At 35.0% G+C, this 12,700-nt stretch overlaps 2 protein-coding genes across 5 annotated transcripts; one reads left to right on the forward strand and one right to left on the reverse strand.

Moving 5' to 3' along the window:
* Positions 1-362: 362 nt before the first annotated feature.
* Positions 363-7,632, forward strand: LOC116846212 (gametogenetin-binding protein 2-like). 3 transcript variants are annotated; one of them, XR_004378436.1, is made up of 12 exons: positions 363-703; positions 1,158-1,348; positions 1,460-1,603; positions 1,681-1,893; positions 3,556-3,759; positions 3,833-4,001; positions 4,469-4,639; positions 4,727-4,816; positions 4,898-5,170; positions 5,263-5,670; positions 6,019-7,056; positions 7,147-7,632. XR_004378436.1 is itself a non-coding variant. In XM_032819757.1 (11 exons), exons 1-11 carry the CDS (start codon positions 614-616, stop codon positions 6,202-6,204), a joined length of 2,139 nt encoding a protein of 712 aa, XP_032675648.1. In that variant the 5' UTR covers positions 363-613; the 3' UTR covers positions 6,205-7,632. The 3 variants fall into 3 exon arrangements, 2 of the variants coding, with proteins under 2 accessions (XP_032675648.1, XP_032675649.1); XM_032819757.1 differs by having other exon boundaries at positions 6,019-7,632; XM_032819758.1 differs by lacking the exon at positions 363-703 and adding an exon at positions 751-1,023 and having other exon boundaries at positions 6,019-7,632.
* On the reverse strand, positions 3,894-11,511 carry LOC116846213 (3-oxoacyl-[acyl-carrier-protein] synthase, mitochondrial). 2 transcript variants are annotated; one of them, XR_004378437.1, is made up of 4 exons: positions 11,001-11,511; positions 9,772-10,152; positions 7,638-8,602; positions 3,894-4,023 (listed from the first exon to the last, which is right to left on the reverse strand). XR_004378437.1 is itself a non-coding variant. In XM_032819759.1 (3 exons), exons 1-3 carry the CDS (start codon positions 11,197-11,199, stop codon positions 7,863-7,865), a joined length of 1,320 nt encoding a protein of 439 aa, XP_032675650.1. In that variant the 5' UTR covers positions 11,200-11,511; the 3' UTR covers positions 7,446-7,862. The 2 variants fall into 2 exon arrangements, 1 of the variants encoding a protein (XP_032675650.1); XM_032819759.1 differs by lacking the exon at positions 3,894-4,023 and having other exon boundaries at positions 7,446-8,602.
* Between the last annotated feature and the right edge of the window lie 1,189 nt (positions 11,512-12,700).

Below are 12,700 nucleotides of genomic sequence, written 5' to 3' on the forward strand. Positions count from 1 at the left end.
AACCAATTTATTGGTTATACATTATCTAAAATATCTTGTAAGATAATATGCAACCAATAAACTGGTTTTGTGTAATACAGTGTACGCAACTGGAAAACACCCATACTTGTCACACTTTACTCATTACACCAGTTCAGCAGTGAAACTGAAAAGAACAGACCAACGGCCATCATAAACCAGCCTTTAGTATGGCTGCGTTCCGAAATTCACTACCAGTACTGAAATTCTATAGTATACGTGACATGAACTATAGATTTTCAGTACTGACAGTGAATTTCGGAACTCAGCCTAGATTATAGAATTTCAGCACTAACAGTAAATTTCGGAACACAGCCCTAGGCAGAATGGCGATTTTTATACGTGTGCTGCTCCACGCACACGTACTTCGCACTTTAGTGGCAGACGTGACACTCCATTTGTTTTCGTCGTGTAGTCGCGTAACCGCTTGCGTGGTGAATGTTTAGCGATTACACGGAACGAGATACTCTTTCTGATCGACCTGTCTCTAACGAAGGAAACGAGAGAGAAAAGGAAAGAACGAAGGTGTATTAGGTGAAAAAGAGAGAGACGGGTAAAAGGAGTGAGCGGGTGCATATCACCCGGGCAGAGAGCGATGGCGAGATTGGTGAATGTTTGGCGGGACGATAAGCCGATGGAACTATTTGTCAATCAAATGCTATTGAATATCGACGAAAACCTGACGGTGAGCACGGTGCTGTCACCCACGTGATAATTACGTGACACGATGCCTTACGTAATGACTTCTGTCTCTTGTACGGCGGCAGCTTCCTCGCGACTAACCTAAATTCCAACACGGGACTAGAGATGCGTTGTACTTTTCTTGATTCTGTTACATACACGTTGCTGTGAAGCTTTCCATTCGTTTGTCCGTTCGCGATCGATCGAGTTGTCATCGAACAATGTCCATACGATTTTGTCAATATCGCTGACAATGCAACAGGATGACGTATCGTCATTATCGCGCTCGTGTCACTATCACTCGAGGATTGTGGAATCGATTAAGTATTATTATCTGTGTTTCTATATATATATATATATATATATATATATATATATATATATATATATATATATATATATATATTACTCATGGAAAAAATGCAAATATTCAATATTTGAGTTTTTCTTTTTTTTAGATGATTATGGATATAAAACGTTTAGGAGCAATCTGTGATAATCCTGTAATTCGTGGAAAACATTTGACTGAGTTTATCAAAAAATTGGAAATACTTACAAAGGAAGAGATTAAGGCATCCTTTGAAGTCTCCTGTAAGGACATGCTTGCTATTTTAAGTGAAACTGTGCCGTGTGTAGGTTGTCGAAAGAGGTATGTGATGGTTTTCTTCATTAGAATTGTTCCTTGTAATTCTTTAGTTTCTTGCAAGATTTCTTAGAATAGGAATGACTGTTTTGACTAATACAGGAATATTCTGTTTAGTGTCGAGAGACTATTATATGATTTAATAAAATCGGGGCATCCTGCATTAGATCCACTGGTTATTACTCCTGATGGTCTGCTTTCTATTAAGGATGATGTACTGGAGTCACCTGAGCAACTTTGCACAATATTACATGGGCACAGGTATAATTTTGATGATATTATTTCAGGTATATATGTATATTAGAGCTATCTTTATCATTTGAATATTTCTTTAACAGCACTAGGCTAAGTAACTTAGTGGAGCAGCAACCAAGAAATAGGAAATCTCAACGATGTATATTGCATTCTTTGGAAATTCAACGAATGCGACCTCCACCAAATGCATGGAGGGAAGTGTGGGAGTGTATGGAATATCCCTGCCAAGAGGAACTCGCATTGATAGAAGCTGAGACGCTGAACGAGACATTGGATACTTATCTACGTAAACATAGGTATAATTCTAGTCTTGCAGAATGGAGTTGGATGTTTAAATTACAATATTCTGCACCTATGTGTAGATAACCTAAACTACAAGATATCATTTATATAGACAATGAGTAATCTACGGATTTCGTTTAAAGAACGTATGATTTGCTAAAAAATCATAAAAAGTTTGTATTTTTATTTAACTTTTAATATCTCCCTTAATGTACATTAATGTGACATTATTTCCTAAGCAAGTCAATCTACAGAATTCTCTGATAATTTACAATATTCTTCGTAGTTTACATTGCCTACATGGAAAAAAGACCATGTATATATCGCGCAAGCAATATGTAAATAACTCACGTAGACACATAGACTGGTACTCCTAATTGAATCTTATAATCAAGATCGTCTTAAGGCTTCTGACATCTCGTCATAGAACTCTCGACTGATGACGTTACGATAATATATATGATAAAAATTCATGTAAAATACGTTGAAACAAAAAGATATACTCATATAAGGTCTATTTATTTTCGAAGACTCTGCACTAATGCAATAAGAAGACTCTGCACTAATGCAATAAAAAGATTCTGCACTAACGCAATAACGTAATAATAAGTATGCTTTCTTTCACTTTAACTATTGCATTAGTGTGCACTTAGTTCAGAAGTTCTTCGACGAGCAGGTCCAGATTGTAATAACATTTTCAATCGATCAGGCTCATCTGGAAAATAATCCGAACGCTTTTCTTGTGCTCTAACAATCAATGAAGTATCGCAAAATTAACATGCAACCTATCTTTTTAATTTACATTTTCTCATGATTTGGTCACGTTAATTTTATAGTAATTGATTTTTAGAACAAAAGGAAAGTAACATCTTTTTACATACTTTACAATAAACTTAAGACGATCTTAAGAGATAAAACTTTAGCGTCCAAAAATTAAGTATTTTTGGAATTTGGGAATTTGGACAAACAAAGAAATAAATCAAAAGTCCGTTTGAAAGGCTTTATTGTGCATGCTTTAAAGTGTATATTTAAATTTTTATGTTAACATACAAAATGGCGGCGCTAGAACCTTATCACACAACATGCGTGTTTTTCTAGGAGCTAGCAGCATAAGTATCGCAAATGTTGATCTAAAACAAAAAAGCAAAATTTTCCGTCTTCTACATGCCAATAGCTACAGAAGTACATAGGGGGTTTTTTAAATATTTATTTTTATAGAAATGACACGCATTTGAAGAAAGTGTTTCATTTTGTGTCCTAAAAATTTCGTCGAAAATTGTTTATAAAATGCGTAATTTCCAATATATAAAAAATCCCCTATGTACTTCTCTAGCTATTGGCATGTAGATAACGAAAAATTTTGATTTTTTGTTCTAGACCATTTGCGACACTTATGCTGCTAGCTCGTAGAAAAACACACTTATTTTGACAAGGCTTTAACGCCATCATTTTGTAATATATGTTAACATAAAAATTTAAATATACACTTTAAAACATGTACAATAAAGCCTTTCAAATGGATTTTCGATTCATTTTTTTTTGCTTGCCTACAAAAAATTCGCACAAATACATTTAATTTTCGAACGTTAAAGCGGTTTTACCCCTTAAATACAAGATCCGACTACGAATATCACCTGTAATATTAAAATCTATTAGCAAGCTTGCAAATTTGGCAGGTTTTGTGGCGAATGCCGTAACAAGGTATTATTAGCGTCCTCTCTTCTAACGAGTGAATCCAATCCTGAAAAGGAAAAAGGCTATGTACCTATTTTGTATGCTGGTATCAGACGTTGTGTAGCTGATCGCCATATTCACTTACCAACCATAATCGATTACATCGATGCCATCATCAGTCGCGCACAGCCGGAACTTTTGGGAAGGTATGGATTTGTGGTGTTTACTCCAATGTGATATCCTGAAAGCATGAAAAGTAACATGTGAGATGGGTTTCAGAGAGCGACATGCGAAAACGCTAGAAATTGCTCAAGAGGAAGTACTTACGTGTTTAGGTGTGTGTATAGCGGAACGTATACACAAAGTCCATCGACGGCTGAGAGAAGAGGAAACTGTGTGTAAAGTATTAGCCGCTGTCGCAGTAGATGCATTGTCTAGGAGTTTTCGGGTAATATTCGCTATAAAGATAACTTTAATTCTTTTTAAAAAAATAACGCTAAAAATTTCCACCTAATCTGATCTATATTTTAATTTTTGGTTCCTTTTCGCGACCATCTTAATTTATGACTTTAAAAGTAAGAAAATACACATTAAAAATTTTGGCCAAATATGTTGAAATAAAAAGATGATCCATTAAATAACACTTGCAATTGACCAAGCAGACAATTATAAAATAGTTCGCGAGCACTATTTTTTTGTTCGAACAATCAATGAATAAATATAAAATTAATGTGAGATATAAACCTTTAATTTACTTTTTCTCATGATTTTGTTACGGTAATTTTGTAGCTATTTATTGATTGTTAAAGTAAAAAAAAGTATTTTCTCGTTTCTGTTGTCATCAACTAAGAATTCCGCGGCGAGGAGCATTAATTGATATCTGTGTTCTAGTAAACTGACAATATCTTCTCACAGATGGCGGTCGAGGCGAAACAAGGTGCCACGCAGTTAGAACTGTTGTACGAGGAATTTACGAGGGAAGAAGTGGCGAAACAGCAGAAGCGTGAGAAATTGCGGCTCAAACGTAGAAAGCAGAAAGAACGTCGTTATGAAGCTGAAGCCGAGGAGAAGGAAAATACCTGTGATGTAGGTTGCAACGTATAAGTTATGTTCCCTAAGAAAAATTCGTATTTATCTCTTTACGAGATAAAGGTATATCTCATTTCACTATAGTGTTCGAGTGAAAGACATACTGGTGATAGCCAATCCTCCTGTGTCTGTGCAGAGTCAAAACCAACGACGCAGAATATCGACCGACACAAGGTACACGAAATTAATGTAATATCGTATAACTTATACACGCTTGCTCACTCTCCTACATACTAGCGCGTCTCGTAATCTCAGTTGCAAGTTTTAGATCCGAAAAACAAAGGTGTGCGGATGTGTAAGTGTCTCGATTGTTTAAACAAGACGAAAACACTTGGTATATCACAATCGCCAAGTAAAGCCGAACGAGCATTCCCTGTAAAAAAGACTGAGAGTCCACAAAAGACTATAGCGAAGGATTCTGCTGAAACGAAAACGAAATCTATCGCAAACGAGTCTAAGCAAAGTAGTAGCGCGTCTTGCAAACAATCTCTTCAAGAGGATTCGTCGGATATCTCCGAGTCATGTGAAGTAAGTTGCAATTTTCGCTCTCACACAATTGTCTAGATACATCGATATCTGAAAAAAATGTAGCGTTCTAAAGTTCGTTTTTTCGTTCCAAGAGCTTAGCCGAAAAATCCGATGAAGGTCAATGGAATTGTGACACTTACCAGGATTTTATGACAAAGACATTGTCAAACGCTTGGACTCCGAAACCCCGTGCAAAAAGTAAATACACCATGTGGATAGAAATGAGGAAACGTTTGAAATTGTCTATGTCCGAGAGGGAAGGTCGCTGTAACAGCGAGCAATCCTTCCAAGATTGCGGATGTTCTTCCGGACACAATACAAGTAGTTGTCCTCTTCCTAGAACTCCGGACGACTCTGAAGTAGCTTGCAACGGTACATGTTGTAAGCATGGTGCAGATCGTCACGATCTACAGTCATGTGATGAACTTATTCATTCCAATTCTAGCATCTCGTTATTGAAGAAGAATGGCGGCGGTTTGACACTTGTACAAATGTTAGAGGTATATTTGAGAGAGAGAGAGAGAGAGAGAGAAAGTACTTAACCTCTTGAGTGCTATGGACGCATATATGCGTCCAACAAGTGTTATATGTGTGAATTGTGGACGCATATATGCAAATTTCTTCGACTTATACCCTCGACACAAACAATAGTCGTCAACTGTTGGACATTTTACATTTATATATATTATATATTTACTGTTTTATATATTTTATCCACGATAATATAAGTAAAATTGATTTTATTTGACGTATACAACAGCTCTGTCCTCAGTGGTTATTTAGCTCTGAAATGTTTCGCACTCAAAAGGTTAAATTCTCTTCTGTTATCTAAAATTCAGATATTTTAGGATTCCTACTTACGCGATGACGATGACGATGATGACGAGGAGAGTCATATTCCAGCGGAAGAAGTATTGGAGTTTAAATCGCGGATGTGTCAAGTCACGGAAAAACGACAGGAACTTCGGCAAACACTTAGAGAACGTTTTGCTGTCTTGTGCAGACATATGAAACCATTTACAATGCATCAATAAGAATGTCTGATTCAGAGAATCTTTGCAACACGATGTAGAATACGATACAATAATCGATACAGTTTCTTATTTCTTTTACATTGATTTACTGCCGAGTGTGATAAACATATTTTTGAAAATTGTTATCGCCCGAGTTATCGTGAAAAAGAATATTGGAAATCTGCATTGCTCAGAAAAAAGACAGACGATAATACAGTATAATTTACCTGAAACAAAGACTTTTGTCTCGAAATAAAGAGACATACCAAAAACAAAAAAGAAGCAATGTTTTATGAAACTTTCATGCATTATTTCCAATAAACGAAAAGACAAATCTTAGATTATAGAAAATGCATTGGACTACATCTATTTCGAATGAGTAAGAGGTTGCGAAATGCAATGCGAACAGAAATACTGTAAGACTTCTACATAACACACAAATCGAATTGTATGGATCAGTACAATTTTAGAGCGGGTGTAGCTATTTTATACGAGCATGCCTTGGCCACGGTATGGCAAATTTGATTTCATTGCATGCAGTACGAACGCAAGTTATTACAGACACAAATTTCAGATTATTAACGGAATACTTGAAGAGTACTGTATTTTTCCGAAAACCTTAAGTTATATCACGATGTAAGAAAACAAAATGTACTATTTTCGAGGATACACAGAAAAAGAGTGGATCAAAGTAGCGTCTGCTCCTTGACCAATTAAAGTTTGCCCACAAATACTAAAAAACAATATGATTTCTTCCATGTATGCCTGTTAAAGAACGAGTTAGATTATATTAACCTCGTAAAATATTGTTGAATATTCATTAATTTGTAAAAAAAGATGAAAATATCTATTTATGATTTGAGTATTATATAGGTAAGTTATAAAAATGTTAATCGACTGTTAAACATGAAACTAATATAAAACTGTGACGACTGTTAATTTTTACACATTTTCTATTTGCAGAAAGGATGTCATCATGTTATGTAAAACACCATTAATTGCACGTTTTAAAAATTACACAGTTTCTTAAAGCAGTATTTACAGTCTAATCTTAGTACCGTGTTTGAGCCTTGCGCAACATTTGTGGACAAAATTAATTGGCTATGCTCCATTCAGTTGTCATTATGTACAATGATTTATTTTGTTTTCTTACATCATGAGTTACGTGATCATGGATTTATGAGAACTTGTGTTCGTATTTGTAAGAGTAGAAGCGCATAATTGAAGAGATTGTCAGAACTATATATAAAATGAATGTTGCATTCCATTATATATATGTATAATACATATATTTTATTATTCCAAATGTACACATCCACTCCGTGTAATTACATTACATACACACACATACACATTGTAAGATCATTCTATAAAATGGATGTTTGTCGTAAAATGCTATTTACATATTGTATGTTGTATAAAAAATATTTAAGCCACTATTCATTGATACTCACGTGTGAAATTTCATCAGTCATCAAATCTCTGCTCCTTTTAAATTCCATAGCATCAGTTATATGTACACGTTACGTAACAAATCTTGCAGCAACAATTCCCTATCTTTATTATCGCCGTTTTCACTCTTGGAATCCATTTCAGGAAGAGACTAATCATTACGATCACATTATTGTGTGATATCACAATATAACAACGTTATAGCTATATGCGACCATTGAACCCGTTTAATCGACATATTGCGTGAAGCACAAACACGCGTTTGTTCCGCCAAAGCCGAACGCGTTCTTTAAAGCAGTTCGACGCGTCGTCGAATGCCATGTAGTTTTCCTGTGAGCTGCGAACCTTAAGCGCGTCTTCATATCCAGGTTGTGCAAATTCAACGTGGGTGGTATGATACCCTCTTTGATCGCCAAGATTGTGAAGACTGCCTCCAAGTTGCCAGCGGCGCCTAATAAATGACCGTGAGCTCCTTTGGTGCTAGTCACTGTCACGTTTCCGCTATGCTCGCCCATCAACGATTCTATCGCCTTCACCTCGATCCCGTCGCCAAGCGGCGTAGACGTGGCGTGCGCGTTCACGAACGTCACCTCCGAGTTCTCGATGCCGGCGTCCTTCATCGTTCTGTCCATCGCTAATAGCGCGCCGATACCGTCTTCGCTGGGCGCCGTAATGTGTGATGCGTCGCCAGACAGCCCGTAACCCAACACCTCTGCGTAAATAGGCACGTTTCGGGCGAGCGCGTGGTTCAATTCCTCCAGCACGAGTATCGCGGCGCCTTCGCCCATTACGAAGCCGTCGCGGTCTTTATCAAACGGTCTGGACGCTTCCCACGGAGTTTCGTTTCTCGTACTCAGCGCCCGCAGTCGACAAAACGCAGCTATCGCCAGCGGACTGACGCATGCCTCCGCACCGCCGCATACCATCACATTAGTCTCACCGCCGCGGATAAAGCGGAATGCGTCGCCTGAAAGCATGGTGTAAAGTACGGGCAAATTATTACGTTAAATATCCGAAAGAAAGAAATATAATGTTTAATAATTCAAAGCTTTCAATCAGGATTGGACATTTATGTGTATATTATGATGCTCTACAACTATGTATGGATAAGATAATAAGAAGTATCATCTATGTAAATAATGAATAATCTGATGTCGTTTAAAGAACATATGATTTGCTCAACAATTAATTAAAGAAAGTTTCTATTTTCGCTTAATCTTATAATTCTGATATTAATTTATGAATGTTGTCTCCTGAATAAGTTAGAATTCACAGAATTCCATAATTACTTTTTTACTTTCAGAGTTAAATCTACTAATCTGTCGTACAACAAAATGAAAATTTTATGTAATTTATTCTTTTAAAACATCAAATTTAAAATACAATATATCCACATTTTATTATTATTATTATTACTTTCCACATTTATTATTAATATAATTGATTAATTAATATTAATGTAATTATAATTATATAAATGTATATATAATTATATTAATATAATTAATAATAAAAGCAAATATATGGTATATATAACTGTTTCATAATTTAAATACTCTTTTTTTGTATATTTTAATATAATTTCCAATATTCTATATAGTGTTTATATTGTCTACATGAGAAAAATCTATATATCATGTAGACAATATGTAAATAATATACACAGACGTAATTTTGAAGGACGTAATTTTGACGTAATTTCAGGATAATGCTATAAATTTCAAGATTACGTCCACTTGAATTTGGTATCACTTTTTACAAAATTACACTGGAATAATGATCTTCTATATTGCTCTTACCACAAAGTGTAAAATTGTAATATTTAGTATTAAATTTCTCACGATGGTGCGGACAAATTACATAAAATTTACTACAAATGTATTTTATTGCAATAAATATTATTTTAATTTAAATTTATTTTAATTTTATTTTAAATTTATTTTAATTTTATTTTAAATTTGTATATTATAAATTTGTTTTTAAACATTTCATTTGAGTAGATAAACTGCTTAAGAACAATGACATAAAAGCATTTACCAATGTCACGTAAATGATATCTCATTCATAGTTTACGTTTTACTCATATGCAGATAAAGAGTATCGTAATTTACACTGCTTTCAATGCTAACTAATTACCAATTGCATGTGCACCAGTTGCGCAAGCGGTTGACACGGAGTGATTCGGTCCTCGGAAACCATACTTGATGCTAATCTGTCCAGCTGCCATGTTCGGTAATATTCTGGGTACAAAGAACGGACTGACTTTACTGTAACTGTTCTTCAGAGCTTCGTTTGTCGCGCACACGTCCATCAGATCTATCATGCCGATTCCTACTGAAACTCCAGTGTCGCGTTTATCATTTTCATCGTCTGGCTTCCATTTAGCGTCGGTGAGCGCCTCCTCGGAAGCTATAAGCGCATACACAGTAGCAGGGCACATTGTGCGTAACTCGCTCTTTGTAAAGTGGGCGTTGATATTGAGCTGGTGTGAAGCGCTTCCTTTTGGCACCAGAGCAGCTGTAGGTTGATTTATCACTTAATTATTGTGTGTAAAATAATATACTTTAAAGCGATATTAACTGTTTCTTAATTAATTTTAGGTACCTATAATATTTGGATTTTTCTTGTTTTATATAGAAAAACATAAATTACCCATTGATAACAAAAACATGGCAATCATAACTTTGTGGATTGGATTATTCTAGCATAACTATGACTATATAATATTGCTGACATAGACATATACTTACACTTATGGTTTCAGACTTTAACCCTTCTGAATTCTCTTTTATTGATAAAAGTGCTTCTAAATATGTCTTATGGTTGAACATTTACATATAAATTATATGTGTATGATACATCTATGTTTACAATGTAGATAATATAAATTATATATATTATTTATATAAACAACAAATAATCTATGGTATCGTTTAAAGTACCCAAAACTTTACTAAGAAAAGTTAGATTTTTATTTAATTTTTAGAATCTTAATCTTTATCAATATATATATATATATATATATATATATATATATATATATATATATAAAAGTTTATGAATGTTACTTTCTGAACAAGTCCACAGAATTTTTTGAACAAGTTACAATATTTGTACCTCCAGAGTTAAATCTATTAATTTGTTCTATCATAAAATGAAAATTTTAGACGATTTCTTTCTTAAACATTATATTTATAATTAATACCCAAAACAGATATAGTATCTCATAATTACTTTTTTTATATTTTAATATAATTCTCAATACTTTACATAATTTACATAAAAGAAGATAAAAGAAGAGATAAAAGAAAGTTCAAAATAAGAATCTTAGTATCTCGTGTGATAATAAATTAGGAACCGCTCACCTATTTTACAAGGTAATTTTTCGTAACCTGACTCGGACAATTCCGTGATTCCGCATTTAGAATCAATGAGAGCTTCCCAAGCATTTCGTGTTCCAACTCCTAACGGACATACAACTCCTATGCCGGTGACAACAACCCGCCGTTTCGATCTTGCGGCGATTGTTAATGACCGTGTAACGTTAAAAAACGGAACGGACATTATAAACTTGTTTAGAACTTCTAATATGCTTTGTTTTTAATTACGCAAGCCGCATCAACTGTACGTCATGATTTTCCAAACATAAATATGTTTAAAACACTGAAACCTAACCTTCATTTAATTCATTGAAAAATACGATCGGAAACATGAAGTCTGTTTTTATTGCTGAATTGGGTGCACTAATTCTCTCTCATCTTTCTTGCATAAAATTTTATCTATATATCTATCTCTGTTTAAATTTTAAAAGTGTACATTAGTTCAGCAATAGAAAATAGAACGATTATCTGTTCTTTTCAGATGCACTGCTGAACTGGTGCGGTAAGTTAAAGTGAGAAATATATCTTTCTCACTCTTATGCAGGATTCACATCGCGTCTGATGTCCGACATACGACGTCCAATATCCAATAGGAGAACAGTTTTCTAATATAGAATTTATGCAGGATTCACACTGCGTCGATGTCCGACGTACGACATCTGATATCCAATAGAAGAACAACTTTCTAATAGAGAATTCAATTCTCTATTGGAAAACTGTTCTCCTATTGGATATCGATGTCGTACGTCGGATATCGATTCGTATCTACTTGACCGGAAAAAAACTCCGGTTGGAAAACTATTCTTTTAAATCGTTTGTATTTCGTATGAAGAGTTTTGAAATGCAATTGAAAAGATTTGTGAGTCATTCTATTACTTGTAATTAATTGTCCTTTTTTGGACCATATATTTAGCTGTAAATAATGACCGGAGGTAAATTAAACAAAGGTTTGGTATGGTACCGTTTGTTTTTCGTATGAAGAGTTATGAAGTATCATTAAAAAGATTTGTGAGTCATTCAGATAATTTTAATTAAATATTAAAAAATCATATATTGGCCGAAATATCGATCTCAAGCGCTGCTGTAGAAGTACCATCAGGCGGGTGTATATCAGTTGGACACGGGGCAATTGGACACAGTCCAATCACAAGTCGCTGTTCCAAGGGACCCTACAAATGTCTCTAATCATACGGTGCTGTGATTGGCTGTGTCCAAATGCACCGTGCTAAGTGCACCGCTCCCCCATCAGGCACGATTGGTGTACTATCTAGGCTGCGTTCAGAAACACACACTGTATGCACACTATTAGACGATAGCTATTGGAGTGAGCGAAATATAATGGCGAAAATGATGCGAAATATAATGGCGAAATATAATGGAAATATAATCTGCACACAGGACGCGGTAATGCTTGCCGCACGACGGAAGTTCGCGCGAGTCAATCAATATGTTGCTTTTCCGTAAGAACAAGAAGGTTATTACGGAAAGCAGAATATTGATTGGCTGTCGCGCAAACTTCCGCCGCGCGGTAAGCATTACCGCGTTTTGTGTGCAGGAGCCATAAGAGTGAGATAAAAAGAGAGAGAGAGTATTCGAGACGTTTCCGAACGTAGCCCTAGTATTTCAATATTCCTTTTCTTTTTCGGGTAATTATGTACAATAAGACCTTTTTCGAATTTTGATAT

Source organism: Odontomachus brunneus, unplaced genomic scaffold, assembly GCF_010583005.1.
Source record: "Odontomachus brunneus isolate Ranch 3 - 2012 unplaced genomic scaffold, Obru_v1 Obru_scaffold_062, whole genome shotgun sequence".
NCBI classification, from domain to species: Eukaryota; Metazoa; Arthropoda; class Insecta; order Hymenoptera; family Formicidae; genus Odontomachus; species Odontomachus brunneus.